This window comes from Chelonoidis abingdonii, chromosome 23 (assembly GCF_003597395.2).
Source record: "Chelonoidis abingdonii isolate Lonesome George chromosome 23, CheloAbing_2.0, whole genome shotgun sequence".
Taxonomy (NCBI): Eukaryota; Metazoa; Chordata; order Testudines; family Testudinidae; genus Chelonoidis; species Chelonoidis abingdonii.
Window position 1 is genome coordinate 18,741,774 of NC_133791.1, and position 14,051 is coordinate 18,755,824.

Below are 14,051 nucleotides of genomic sequence, written 5' to 3' on the forward strand. Positions count from 1 at the left end.
GCTGACCCTAACCCTAAGTATAATATATTCCTAAACAAACAGTAACCCTAATGCTAACTAACTACAATCTAGCCCTAACCCACCATTAACAATAACATTAGCCTAACTGTAACCTACCCCAATTCTAACTACAACCTCAACTTAAGGCTGACACTAATTTTAACTAGAACCTTAGGACTAACATTGAACCAAACCCTAATTCCAACCAACTTCCTCTGCTCGAGAGCTCCAGGCGTTCTAGCCCCTAATGAGATGGAGGGGTGTGCGCCAGCTGCCCACCTGATCCCACAGGGTCAGGAGCCTCAGCTACAGTCTCCATAACCAGCCCGACTGCACCAACACCTTCCCATGCAGCCACAGGGGGGGGAAGCGCAGCTCCAGTCTGGGACAGTTTGTTGGACACCAACAGGCACTTTGAAATAGTTTCATCCCTGCTTCAGGGTCTGCATCATCCCATGGCCTTTCCCCACTCCCCCGTCCCACCCAGCCAGGTGGTTACGTACTGGTGCATGGCATATCCAGGGGGTCAGAGTCTGCCCGGTAATATCCATTTCGGCACACACAGTTGGTGGCCCCTTCTGATGTTGTCCTGCTGTTAATTGGGCAGTGAATGCACCCTTCATCCCCTTGGCTGGCCTTGAACGTCCCCGATGGGCAGCCTGGAAAAGAAGTGAGAACAACATTTGGTGAGAGGAAAGCCCAGTGGGGTGGGGAGATAGAACCCAGGCAGCTCCCTCCCTGCCTATGAGCTGCCGGACAACATTCAGCGGATTTTAGGTCCAAAGCCAAAATCTGACATTTTAAAACGAAGAAACAAGCAGGAGAAACAGCAGCTAGTTTGAACATTTCCAGGAACTGGGCACGGGTGCTCTGTTAGACCGTGAAGACAAAGTGACTGTTAGCCAGAGAGACATCCCTACCTACGATTATCGGATGAGCTCCCAGTTACTCAGGAGTACGATTAGGACTTTAAAGAGGAGCTGACTCCATAATTTCATCTCCCTGGTTCTGTCCATTATATTTCCGTGACAGCCCCCTGCTGAGACCTGAACCTGCAGATCCCTAGGCAAGAGTTCTCCCACTGGAACTAAAGGAGATGCACAAGGAGTGGTGACGACCTTGCGTCAGGTCTCCAGTCCCCAGTGGGAGGAGCGTTACACTGATTGCTGGGAATGCATGGTAGGCTGAAGGTTGAGACTGGGATGCGAATTATGGCAAATAATAGTTGTGATGGAGTGACAAAGTGAGACTGTTTTTAATGTTTCCTCTGAATACTGTGTTGGTGCCTCAGTCCTGGCCGACCCTCTGTCACTTGGCAACTAATGGCCCGGCCCTTCCCCCTGCAAGGGGATGCTAAAGGTGTTAGAGACAGAGAGATCAGGTGACCTCCTGGCCCGGGAAAGAGACAAAGCCCAGAAAGGAGGGGCTGGAGGGGGTATGGTAGTTTTTGGAAGTTGGCTGGACAATGGAGGGGAGCCCCGAGGAGGCTCAGGTCTCCTAGCGGGGCTGTGGCCTCCCTGGGACCCCAGATGGATCTAACTAAGGGGCGTCCTGTTGTCTGTACTGGCAAGATCTGTTTTGGACTGTGTTCCTGTCGTCTAAATAAACCTCTGTTTTACTGCCTGGCTAAGAGTCACATCTCACTGCGAAGTGGAGGTGCAGGACCCTCTGGCTTCCCCAGGACCCTGCCTGGGTGGACTCGCTGTGGGAAGCGCACAGAGGGGCACATGCTGAATGTTCCAAGGTCAGACCCAGAAGGTGAAGCCATGTGACCTCCCTGCCCTGAAGATAGTCTGCTCCAAGGGAGAGGGGCCTCCCCAAAGTCCTGCCTGGCTTTGTGGGGAGCTGTTCCAGAGCATTCCCGGGACTCCATGACAGATGGAAATCAAGAAATTACTGCCAAATAACTTATCCAACAAAAAGCCCTTCTTGGTCACTGGTTGGTTCCTGCACCCCTGGCATCAGACTCCTAAATGTGGACTGTAGTGGTCCACCTGTATTGCTCTGTGTGTCCATTGCTGATTTTGTGCTGTTACCTTGTTGTGTAGTGAAGGGGATGGCAGATGTTGTCTGCAGTGAAATACAATAAATAAAAACATTTCCCATTTCACTTTATCAGAATGAATTCTTGAAATCAGTGATTTCTATAGAACATCTCCTTCCGCTCTGCCAAGGGTCGGAAGGGTGAGAAAAAACAGCTCAAGAAGGAGGTTAGAGCCTGGGACTTGTCAAAAATTTTCTGCCAAAACATTATTTCTGCCGCAAATTAGGATTTCCACTAAGCAAAAGGTTTTGTGAAAGGTTTCTGCTTTCCTCAAAAAATTTCCATTTTCATCAGCAAACCAACCTACCAAAAAACGCTTGGGTTTCAAGAGTTTTCAATGAAAAATGTTCAGTTTTAATTTTTTTGGACAAAGTTTTCCACAGAAAGCCACCCCCTTTTCCAATGATCTCTGTTACCAATCTCCTTCTCTCCACTCGGCTGAGCATCTCCAGTGAGAAACGGGCTTTTCCTTCCAGGCGCTTGGATCTTCACACACACACCCAAACCCCCTAGTGTGGCTCCACTGCTGACTCAACTTCCAGCACACATTTGATTGCAAACCCATCACTGAGGGCTGAGCTGTGGGAAGCAAGGATAGCCAAGCAGTTCTCAGTGTAATGGAGGAGCAATGCCGGCTCCATAGTTAAGGTTGCTGCAGTTTCTGTGTTTAGCCCCATTTTGAAGCTGCAATCAACACGCAGTTTGATAGGTTTGAAATTCCAGGGCCAGGGAAGTTTGTGGTGGAAACAGGCCCCTTCCCCTGCAGGCAGTATCCAAAGGGGAGTATCCACAGGAGACCCAGGCCACTGACTGAGCCTGCTGAAATCTAGTCCAGCTCCAAGAGCTCAAAGTGAAAACATTCCTGGAGGGTGGGTCTGGCTCTGTGGAGAAGGCAAAGGGCATGTTCCAAGTCCTGGCTGGCTCCCAGCTGCACAGAGCCAGTTCTCCCACCCCCAAATGCCCTGATACTTAGGGGAGGAGCATTGGCTGTGATGAGGAACCCCCAACTCCCTTGTAATGATTTGAGCAAGGAGCAGGTGAGCCAAGAAACCGAGAGGCAGCAGAGAACAGAGAGGTGGGCAGTGGCCTGTGGCCAGGTCTCTCCTTATCTACCACAACACTGGAGCAACACATCTTGCCTCTGCCCCATCCCAGCTCCCTAGAAACGGGGGAACCAAGGCTCTAAACACAGCTTTGCTGCCTCAGGCTCTCCTGCATTCTACTCCCAGGCTAGACCCTGCCTCACGGTGTGACCTTGGACAAGTCCCTGCCCCTCCCTGCCTCTGTTTCCCCATCTGCACCATGAGCCCAGCACTCAGAGAAGCTGATGCTTGCAAAGCGCTATGCAAAAGCAACCTGGCCTGCCTGCAGCACAGCTCCTGCGCTCTGACTCCTGGAAGAAAGGGAGCTGCCCCCTCCCCTGGTTGGCTGAGCTCAGAAATGGCCCGGCTGGCAGCTCTGTCCTGCACCAGCTAACCCTGCTGGATGACTCATGACCCCAAATGCCTTCCATCCCTCACTTGCTAAGCCACTAAGCTGGTAGCTCCACAGGCCATGCAGATCACACAGCTGAGTCATTTGCATCCTGCATGGAGTCCCAGGCCTCCCATAATGTTGCTAATCTTCACGAACAAGCCCTCATTGACTGATTCCTGCATGTGCCTAGAGATGCGGCCTAGATGGGCAGCTCAGTACATCACTGCCTCAAGGGAGGGCAGCAAAGCCTGTCTCGCTGGACGTGGAGGGAGGATTAATTGTACCTGTTATGAAAGGGAGGCCAAAACCCGGGAGGTGCTGAGCCCCAGCAAGCCCCATGAGCCCCCAGGAAAGAGACTGGGCACCCCGGCTCCAGGAGGGAGAGGCAGGGGCTCCGCACCTATCAGCCTTGATCAACAGCTGCACTGCTTAGTTTAAATGTGTCCCCATTCTGTGCCGGTTCCTGGGCACAATCCCCACAAACAGCCCCTGCAGCAGGCATGGAAACTCAGCTCCCATCGCTGCAGCTCTGCTCCTCCAGATCCCCTTGCCCAGGACCTGAGGCCCACAAGGATGAGATCTCTGTGTCCCTCTCCACCTCAGCACTATCCTATCTGGGTGGGGAGGGGGAAAGCTGCCCCCCTCCCTTCAGTGTCCCCCTTCTCTCATCGTTATGGGACGAGAAAGGGGCACTATGGGTAGCCAGCACAGCCAGCCCTGCCTGGGCCCTTGCTGTGCGAATGAAGAGGGGGCACAGAGGCTGCAGACCCCAGCGAAAGTCCCATGTGTGGGGGATGGAGACCGGCCACCCCAAGTCCCCTGTGCTAAGCAGGGGCTGTGGTGGTGGGAGGCAGATGAGGATGTTCTGGTGAGAAGCTCCCTTAGGGAGGGGGCTAGGCGGGGGCAAAGATTGTGACTAGACACCAGGATGGAGCAGGGAGGAGAGTGAACGGTTGTAGCACCGAGGGCTTCAAAGGCAGAACCGATTTATTTCTAAAAACATCTGTTAGCCAGGGAAAGGGGGAGAAACTACCCTGCTGGGAGGGGCTCTGACCTGCCTGCTGAGGCAGCAATAGCTCACAGGCTTCAGTGCACTAACTCCAGTGCCAACCCGAGGCTAGTCAGTGGGGCCCGCTCCTTTCGCCCCCCGTTGCAGTGCGTGGCAGAGGCGGGATGCACGGGGTGGCACTGAATGGTGGCCGTTGCTGACAGGGCCTGCTCCGCTGACACAGGCATGGCTAGGGCCCAGTTCTCAGCGTTCCCTCCCCGGCTGGGAGCAAAGCAGAGCCAGTGGGGGACAAGGGGAGGGGGCCGCAGGCCTGGCGGCCTCTGAGAATACACTCGTCTTCCGACTGTCCCGCTCCTCCCATGCTGGCCCCACAGTGCATGCGCTGGCCCACAGGGAGCAAGCAGGCTTCATGAGATCCATTGCCTGCACCGGGCACATGCAGGGAGACCCGCCGGGGGCGGCCCCACCCTAGGGGCACGTGATGGGAGCATGTATAAATAAACAGGCGCCGGGACTCCCAGGGAGAATCCTTCCAAGGATCTATTGACTCCTTTAGCACCAGCCTAAGGAGCACCTCTCTAGGGGTTGCAGTCTGATCTCTTTCCTTCCTGGCTAGGGGAGAGCAGAGCTGCTTGGGAAGGGAGATTCCTGCTCAGGGTTCAGTGGGGGCTTCTGCCAGGCCCTAGCAGTCTTCCTTCCCCTTGGCGGTGGAGAACTCTGGGCAGTTCACACAGCTGGACCTGGACAGAGCTGGGTGGAAATCACAGTTCTGCAGTTTCTTTCTCCTGCCACCGGCCCTACAGCTTCCCTGGCACCAGTTCCCTCCTCTCCTGGGGCATCTCCTGCCCCAAGGCTGCTGTTGGAACAGCCTGGCTGGTGCGTGTGGTTTGCTGGCTGGACTCACAGGAGACAGAGATCAGAAATGCTTTGTTCAATCCCTTCTAGGAGGCACCACAGCCAGCATCATCCCTGCCATCTACACCCCAGCCGTGGGGCTGCCTGATCTCCTGCCGTCTATACCCCCAGCCGTGGGGTTGTCCTGTTCCCTGCTGTCTATACCCCAGCCAAGGGGCTTATCACGGAGTGTGGGGGAGTCCCGCCCTGCACCCCTCTTCCTGGACCCCGCAGTGACTTTTAGCCAGCCAGTAAAACAGAAGGTTTATTGGACAACAGAAACGCAGGTTACAGCAGAGCTTGCAGGCACAGTCAGGACCCCTCCATCCAGTCCTTCTGGGCTTTCAGGGTGCTTGGATCCTAGCTAGGATACCCTGAATTCTGCCCACACAGCCCCAAAACGAAACTGAAAACTACTTCCCTCCTACCAGCCCCTTCCTTTCTCTCCCTTCCCGGGTCCAGGTGTTGACCTTTCCCTCCCGCTTACCTAGCTCAGGTTACAGGCTCCGGTATCGTCCATCCTCTAAAGTCCTCCCCTGCTCTCCCATTCCCCACACAGACAGCCCCTACTCCATCACAGGGCTGTCCTATTCCCTGCCATCTATACCCCACTGATGGGGCTGTCCCCTGCTCTCTATACCCCAGCCGTGGGGCTGCCTCGACCCCTGCCATCTACACTTTGTGGGTGGGTTGGGCTGTTCCCTGGAGCACAGGCCGCATAGGTCCAGCTCTTTCCCCACCCAGTCCTTGGGAGATGATGCCTGTTTGCAGGCCCAGCACCAGGCAATGATTATCTAGGGCCACAAATTATTTTCAGAAAGTGCCCAACGTGTACCAAGCTTGCCCGTGTTAAACAGTGGAACAGCGGCAGATTGGAGAGTCGTCATCCACTATAGAAATGATAAATCACAGCAGAATACTGACGCAGCAGCCCAATTTTACTGTTTAAAGCTGTTAAAATCCAAGATTTTGCAGAGGTTTAATGGGCCCCTGGCAGGTCGGTTGTTTTTTAAATAGCAACATCTAGGGGCCCCAGCATTCCCTCCCCCCGGCCCCTAGAACCTGTCCTGCCTGCTTCCTGCACAGCCCCTGTCTCCTGAGCCAGGGCAAGGGGCTGGTGTGTGCGCCCTGGGCCAGTGCGCCAGGCTCAGAGGGAACTCAGGCACCTGCCACCAGCTTCCAGCCCCTTCCACTTGAGTGGCAGAGCCTTTGAGTTGCAGAGCCTTTGAGTTGCAGCCTCTGATCTGCAGGAGAGCCTGGCCATGTTGATTCAAACTAACCCCTTGAGTTAATCCAGTGAGCTGCACAGAGACTGAGGGAAGCCTTGAGAGTGTCTCTTGAAAACCGCTCAAGCACAGGCCTCTGGAGCTCCCCTCCCTGCCCAGTTCCTCGCAGAGCACTTCTGCAAACAACTCATGTCAAGCAGCTCTCCCCGGGAGGAAAAAGCTTCCAAAATGGCAGTCCTCGCCCCGCATTCATGGCTCTGAGGAAAGGCTGTTTGCCTGCCTTTGTTTCTCCAGACAGGCCCTTTGCTGCACAAGAGAGGCTGTTCTCACTGTCTGACACAAAGCAGCCAGCCCCTGCTCTGCCAATTAAGTTTAATAGAGAACCTTTAATATCCTCCAGCCTTATCTTTCAGCTGCCTTCCTCACCTCCTAGGGAGGGGGAAGGGCAGAGGGCCACTGCAGCCTGATCCTGCCAGTGCCCAGCAACTGGCAATGCCATTGACTAGGAGGCTCCACGCTGGGCAGGACCAGCACCCGTAAGGTGCAGAGACTGGGAATTAAATCAGGATCAGCCCTCCCTTGCCTCACTGTCTTTCAGCGCCTCACATGCGCCATGGAACGCTCCCATTGTCTCTCTCCCTTGTCTCCTGCGCTCACTCTCGCCTCATGCTTTCCTGCTGAAAGCTAATCCCCGGAGCTGCACTGGGGACGCACGATTCCTTGCCTACGTGAATTCCTAATTACAACAGGCGCCTCAGCGCCGCTCCCTGCACCCTCATTTCTTAGCAGACAAATGCTCTTAACCAGCAGGAGAGGTTGTGGCTGGGAACCGTGACGTGCCTCATCAGAGGATCATAAGCGTATAGGAATGGCCAGGCTGGTGCCAAGCTCGGCCCATCCAGCTCAGTCTCCCGTCACCAACAATGCATGGGGGCTGCTGCCCTAGAGGACGGGGCAAATACAGCTTGCCTCCTGACCCCAAGTATTAGAGGCTGGCTCATGCAGCAAGGTTTCCTGCTTTCCAAAATCCGTCATCATTGTTAGCATTTACTGTTACAACTGCAAATTCCTGTAATCTGCACAAGTTTTAATGCGGTTTTGAATCCTGCTAAACCCTGGCCCTCAATGACATCTGGTGGCAATGAGTTCCACCAGGCAATTGTGCTGTGTGAAACGTATTCTTTGACCAGGGCCGAATTTGCCACCTTTCCATTTCATTGCATGTCTCCTAGTTCTCATGCTATGGGACAGGGAAAATATAAATTCCTGATGACCCTTCTCTAGACCAGACATCATTTTCTATTCTTTTGGCAGATCAGCTCTTACTATCTCTAAACTAACTATCCAAACCTTTTCCATCTCTCTTCACATGGGAGTTTTTCCAGGCCCTCATCACTGATTCTCAGCAATCCTCTCTAATTCTGCTGTACGGAGTGATAGGGACTGAGCACAGCATTCCAGCGAGGCATATTCCAGCACTGACATCATTTTCTATATTATCCATTTTATTCCTCGCGCTTCCTAATGTCTTGTTGCTCTTTTGCCAACAGCTGCATATTGAGCAAAGCTCTCCATGGAGCTGCCCGCAATCGCGCCCAGGTCATTTCCCTAAGCTAATACAGTTCATTCAGAACCCAGAGAGCAGTAGGAGTTCACATTGTTCCCTCCGGCGTGCACTTACCAACCCTGACCTTCTGTGCCATAGTGTTGCCCCTTCCCCTAGCTCGGTTAGGTCCCTCTAGAGCTCCTCACAGGCTTCTCTGGACTTGCTTAACCTAAATAATTTTGTAACATCTGCACATTTTGCCTGCTCCTTCCTCATCCTTTTTTCAAGACCCTCACAGCCTGGCTGCTCAGTTTCTTTAGTAGCCTCTGGTGAGGGACCTTGACAAAGGCCTTTGGAAAGTCCACCCTGCTCTCCCGTCGCCATTACTGCACAGACACTTTTGCAGAGTTCTATCTGGCTGAGCCTTTTACTTGCTGCAAATACAAGTGATCCCATCCCCTTGGAGGGCTGAGGGCTGGGAGTGGAAAGGAGGGGTCTCTGACTGGGATCTTCCACTCCTCCCTGCTTGTGTAGGAGCAACACAGTCCAGAGCCTATGTGGCGGTGGCCTGACACCCTTGCACCAAGAGCTTTGCAGTTCAATTGCCTCCATTAGCTGTAGCCTTGGCAATGCAAGACAGCCATGTCCCAGTTCCCCAGCCACCTGAGCCCAAGGTGTGCACATCTGTCTAAGCTGCTGGGATTGTCAGGATGCCCATTTCTGGCTGAGGAAGCCACATCCAGCAGTGGGCAGGCTGAGTCCTGCAGTCAGCTTCATTTGCTCTTTCACCATCCACATTCACATCAGGGGGAAGCTTGGCTTAGAAGCAGCATGGAGATCTCTGCAGGGATGGGCCCCCCCTACCCAGTTCAGGCGCAGATCTGAACGCTCCCAAGGCACCAGGTGCTGGGGAAGCCAGGGGAGCACTGAGCCCACCTCAAGAGCCCAGATTGACATGTGACAACCATACACCCACCCCCCAATCCATCTGCACTAGGGACGGCAGGTTTGTGAAGTTACATGGAGCAGTAACTTGGTCCTTCCTCAAGTCTAACCTTGCCAGCCTGGGTAATGTAAAGTGGTTCAGGGTCCCTCCCGCAACTGCCCTGCCTCTGCATTGGACACCTGCTGTGAAATCCCAGGAGTCAGTGAGAGTTCTGCCATTCACTACCTCGCGGTCAGGATTTCACCCCAGCACAGGTGCCTACCTGGCAGCATCCCCAAGGTATTCTCTATGCAGACACACCTGTGGCACATATAGAACGTCTGGAGAGTGGCATCTCTCACAAGAATATACTGCCTCTATCTGCACTTGTGCATCTCCAAGTGGTACTGTCCTGCATTCCCTCTCTCAGGCCTGCCTGGAACTGGTAGAAGGGTGGCAGACAAGTGACAGAGCCAGAGCTTTCAGTTGTCACTGGATGGGTGTGGCTGTAACACCGTTGGTTTCTATCAACACTACCACCAACATAAGTCCCATGGAACTGGTGGGTGTGAGGGCACTGCCAGGTGCTGGTCCAACTGGGAGCACTTGGAAAATCTTTGAATGTGCACACATGTGCACCTGTCCACGCATGTGCCTGAGCCAGTCCTGAGAAGACCAGCATTCTCCAGGGTCAGCAGGGCCACAGTGAGCTGATGGGTGCCAGCCCTTTGCTCTAACCACTAAACCACACACTCGCCACCCTTCCTGAGAGAGGCTGAGTGAGTCGTTCCTGCCTGTTTCCACCCATTCCTCTAGTTTCCTCCCCAGTAAGCAAGCCCAGAACTTTTTAATTACTAGCCTGCAGCATTACCTTGTGCATAAGCGACGCCAGGAATCCCACAGCTAGGTGCTGTCCCTGCCAGCCGCACTGACAGCAGTGCATGGACATGCTGAGAGGAAACCAAGGTTAAACAAGATTAACTGAAGGGAAATGTGGAGATCAACCAGCTTCTTTAAGTGGATTAAAGAGCTGTCATTAAAAGAGGGGAAATCCACAATGCACATATTCCCAGTTTAACCCAATGATTCTCCACAGGACAGAAACAGAAGCTGATCCCACAGGACACTGGAGAGCATCCTGCAGTTTGCTAATAGAAGTTTTAACAAGATCCCTCGATTTAGGCTCCTTTGCTGCTGTTCATAATATTACCCTTTTTTGACCGGACCAAAGTTCAGGGCCCTGGGGATGTTCCACTTGGATGCAGAAATTGACGCAGTCTGGTGTTTTCTTTGATGCAATCTTGTTTATTTACAAGGAATGTACAAAGTCCCGTGTCTCCAAACCCACACGAAACCAAGAACAATTTCTTAGTTTACAGCCCTCGGGCTCTTCAGCAAACACCAGACCCAAATGCTCTCCCTCTCGCTTTTCCAAGGGTCACCCTGCAATTTCAGTGTCTTGGGTTTCACACATACACGCACGCACACACCTGCCCAAAACAATGCTCAGCTCCTGGGCAGGTTCACACATTGCTTATGCTTATAGGTGTGTTAACTGAAGGGTGAGTTCACACCTATCAATCTCAGTGGGGTTTTCATTCAACCCCTACCAGCCTTTCACCCGGCTCATAACAATAATAAGAATACTTGGCACTTCCACAGCACCTTTCATCTCAGGATCTCAAAACCTTAATGAACCAAGACTAGCAGATCTCCCCGCCAGGCAGGTGTTTCTGCTCCAGTGTTGTGGGTAGAGGAACTGAGGTGCAAAGGGGCACGTGCCTTGCCCAACGCCAGTCTGTGACAGAGCCAGAAAGAGAAGCCAGGTATTAGCTGTAAGAACAGGCCTTTCCTTCAAAGCTGCCACTCCCGGACTCAGTTACTACCTCTGCAAAGTTTCTGATACAAGATGTTTACTTTCCTAATAGGTTTCCAGATGTCCCATGCTCTGTTTCAGGTCTATCCATTTCATATGTACGTAGCTAACAGCATGTACTGTTTAGCTCCTGGTTGGTATCACAGGCCAGGTCCTGATTGCTCTGTAAAGCATTTGTCGGAACACGGGTCACTGCACAGACAGGATGAGGCACGTAACACACAGCTGGGTGATCAGGACTGTAGGCATTAGCGCTAACAGGGTTCTGCTAGTAGGCCCCATCTAGTCCTTCCCCTCCAGAGGCTAGGGCAGAAGTGCTGTCTGCTATTTATGTTCACCTCAGTGGTGCTGGCCTCACTCCTGGCCCATGGCCTCTGGTGCGATCCTGAAATGGAATATTTATGTAAAATGCAGACTTGGTATTTACTGGGCATAGTAGGCTTGGGGGTGACATCACTGAGACCCATTCAGAACCCGCTTCCCCTATCCCTATTTGACCACAATGTTTATGTCCCTGTAGAATTGCCTGTCATGGCTCGCACAGGCTGACCAGACATCTCGATAAAATTGGGACTGCCTCAACTGTGAAAAGTTTGTCCCGCGTCCTGACCGAAGTCTGGTCAGGACGCTATTTGTCCCGATATTTTGTTCGGGAGGTGTTTTTTTATTTATTTATTTTTTTTAAACACACTCACCCATCTGGGTCTTCGGTGACAGGTCCTTCAGTTGCTGACAGTCTTCGGAGGCATTTCTGCAGTGGATACTTTTGTCTTTGGCGGCAAGGTTTATTACCCATCACCGACACGCTGCCGAAGACCATCAGCAATTGAAGGACCCTCCGCCAAATTGCTGCCGAAGACCCGGATGAGTGAGTGTGAGTTTAACATTAAAACAGCGCTCCCCCCACGGCGGACCCGATATTTTCACCCTAGGCTTGCAAGCCTTAACCCTGGGCTGTGATCCCTCTCCCACACCCAGCTCTCCTGCTCTGCCGGGCTCACAAGGTCATTGCTCTGCAAACATGGCTCAGAAGCTCAAGCATCTGGCGAGACTGCTTCCCTTGTGGGAAAGGCACACCTGTGAGTGCCCATCCCCCCACCCACTGGAGCCAGCACGGAAGGCAGCGCACAGCCACTCCAGGGGAGAGGATTAGGGGGTCAATAGGAAACATGCCTGGAATTGTTTCCCTGCTCACCAAGCCCAGTTAAACCAACACGGCTGCCTAAGGGACTCCCCCTGCCAGTCCGTAAAGAGAAATAACAGGCTTTCTGCCCAAGTCCCAGCCCTGAGTACACAGGACGCGGAACTGCTCCCACATTTCACACAAACACACACTGACCCGATCTGAGGCTCCTACTGAAAACTACTGCTGAGCAAATGGAATGCGGGTTCTTTGGTCAGCCCATGGGCCAAGATGTCCCCCATGTCAAACTGAGGCTTTAAGTTGCCATAAGTTACATCACTCCCAGCCCCTACCCCGGCAAGGTAACTTATATCGACTTATATCGAGAGCGCTCTCCCAGCAACAGAGCTTCCGCCTCTCGTCGGAGTAATAACATCGATGAGAGAGTGCTCTCCCGCCGACGAAGCGCGTCCTCACCAAACCTGCTAAAGCAACGCTGCTGCATACATCGCAGAGATAGTGAAGACAAGCCCTGAGACTCTCCATTATCACAACCATCCCGCAACGTAGGTGCCCTATGTATCTGGCAGGAGGCACTACGCAGTCTCCAAATGAAGGCGGAGGGCTGCGTGACCCTGTCTCAGCCAATAGCACCACACTAACCACGTTAGCCAGCTCAAATACCCACAAAATGCCAAATCCTCAAGTGATGTAACTGGCACCACTCCCTGGGGCTGTGCCCGCTTATGCCATCGCCCCATCCTGAGTGGAGCTGTGCCCGCTTACATCACTTAAATCTCACACCATAACTTACTAGCAAATGCACCAATCGAGCACGTTCATTTCTTCAGTCTCTCAAGATAGAGGATGGCCTCATCTGTTCCCCAGGTACTGGCTCCAAAAGTTTTACTTTCTGTGTCCGATAGATTCCTTACAATATAAGGAATGGTGGGTTGGATTTTTTTGGGGGGGTGTGGGGGGGAGCCAGGGGAAGTGTACTTCAAAAAAGATTTAAAAGGGCAAATAGCATCTTGGTTTTAAGTTTTTAAAAGGATTGGGAAGCCGAGAGATGACATTCTTACAGGGTGCGTTATTTGGACAGTAAGTGCTCTTGGCCTCCAGAAGAATTTAGGACTTTCATATTTTGTTTGTTTCTTTGTTTGGTCTTGTTTAAATGTTTCCCGAAGCTCTGCTCCTAAAAGCTGAATCTCTTTGGGCTGGGATGTTAACCATTAAGGAAATGACTCCCAACCTTTTAACGTACTGAAAAGAAGGCAAGCAAGCCAGTGGTGACATCAAAGTTGGATTGATGGAAAGCCCCTAATCCCATAAACCCTTCTTGCTTTAATTGGTGTTAAAACAAAGATAATCTTATCTCTGCCCTTATAAAAGAGGGGATAGGATGGACTCTCTAAAAGCTCCTCTAAAAGCCCTCATAAAATTGGCAAACATTCCATGTCCAGAGCCCTGAGGAACCAGCTTTAATCCTGAAGGAAACAAACTATAAAAGGAGCTTTCCTGAAACAGAGCCCTTCAAAACCGCCTGCCCCTCTTCCTGCTTCCCATCCTGGTCTTGGAAAGGGAGACACAGAAGGACAGACAAAGGAGGAGACAGAGAGGGACAGGCACTGCCTTCTCTGCTTTTACTTGGGAGTAACCCACACACGTGAGCTATCCTGAGGTCTGAGCACAGTGAGGCCCAGGCCTGCACTCCTGCAGGGTTTCCCTCAGAGTAAAACGAAAGGGCCGCGATCTCACGGTGGTTTTAACCAGGTGAAAACACCCCTTCCTTAGAAGTGAAGACAAGGCCTCAGGCAGGGTTCGATAGGTAGGTCTGACTGAGGGCAGAGCATGGTCTGGCACACCACCGCGAGATGGGAAAGACACAGGCTGACACCCAAACCAAAATGGAGTATACTGCTGATCAGATAC

General features: G+C 52.5%; 1 protein-coding gene across 4 annotated transcripts in view; it reads right to left on the reverse strand.

The window, feature by feature from the left end:
- EPHB2 (EPH receptor B2) overlaps window positions 1-14,051 on the reverse strand; it is a 186,734-nt gene that overhangs the window by 90,687 nt on the left and 81,996 nt on the right. For all 4 annotated transcript variants that reach the window (XM_032787632.2, XM_032787630.2, XM_032787631.2 and 1 more), the window contains exon 3: window positions 504-659. In XM_032787632.2, the coding sequence (XP_032643523.1) occupies window positions 504-659 (156 nt within the window). The remainder of the gene's footprint in view (window positions 1-503; window positions 660-14,051) is intronic.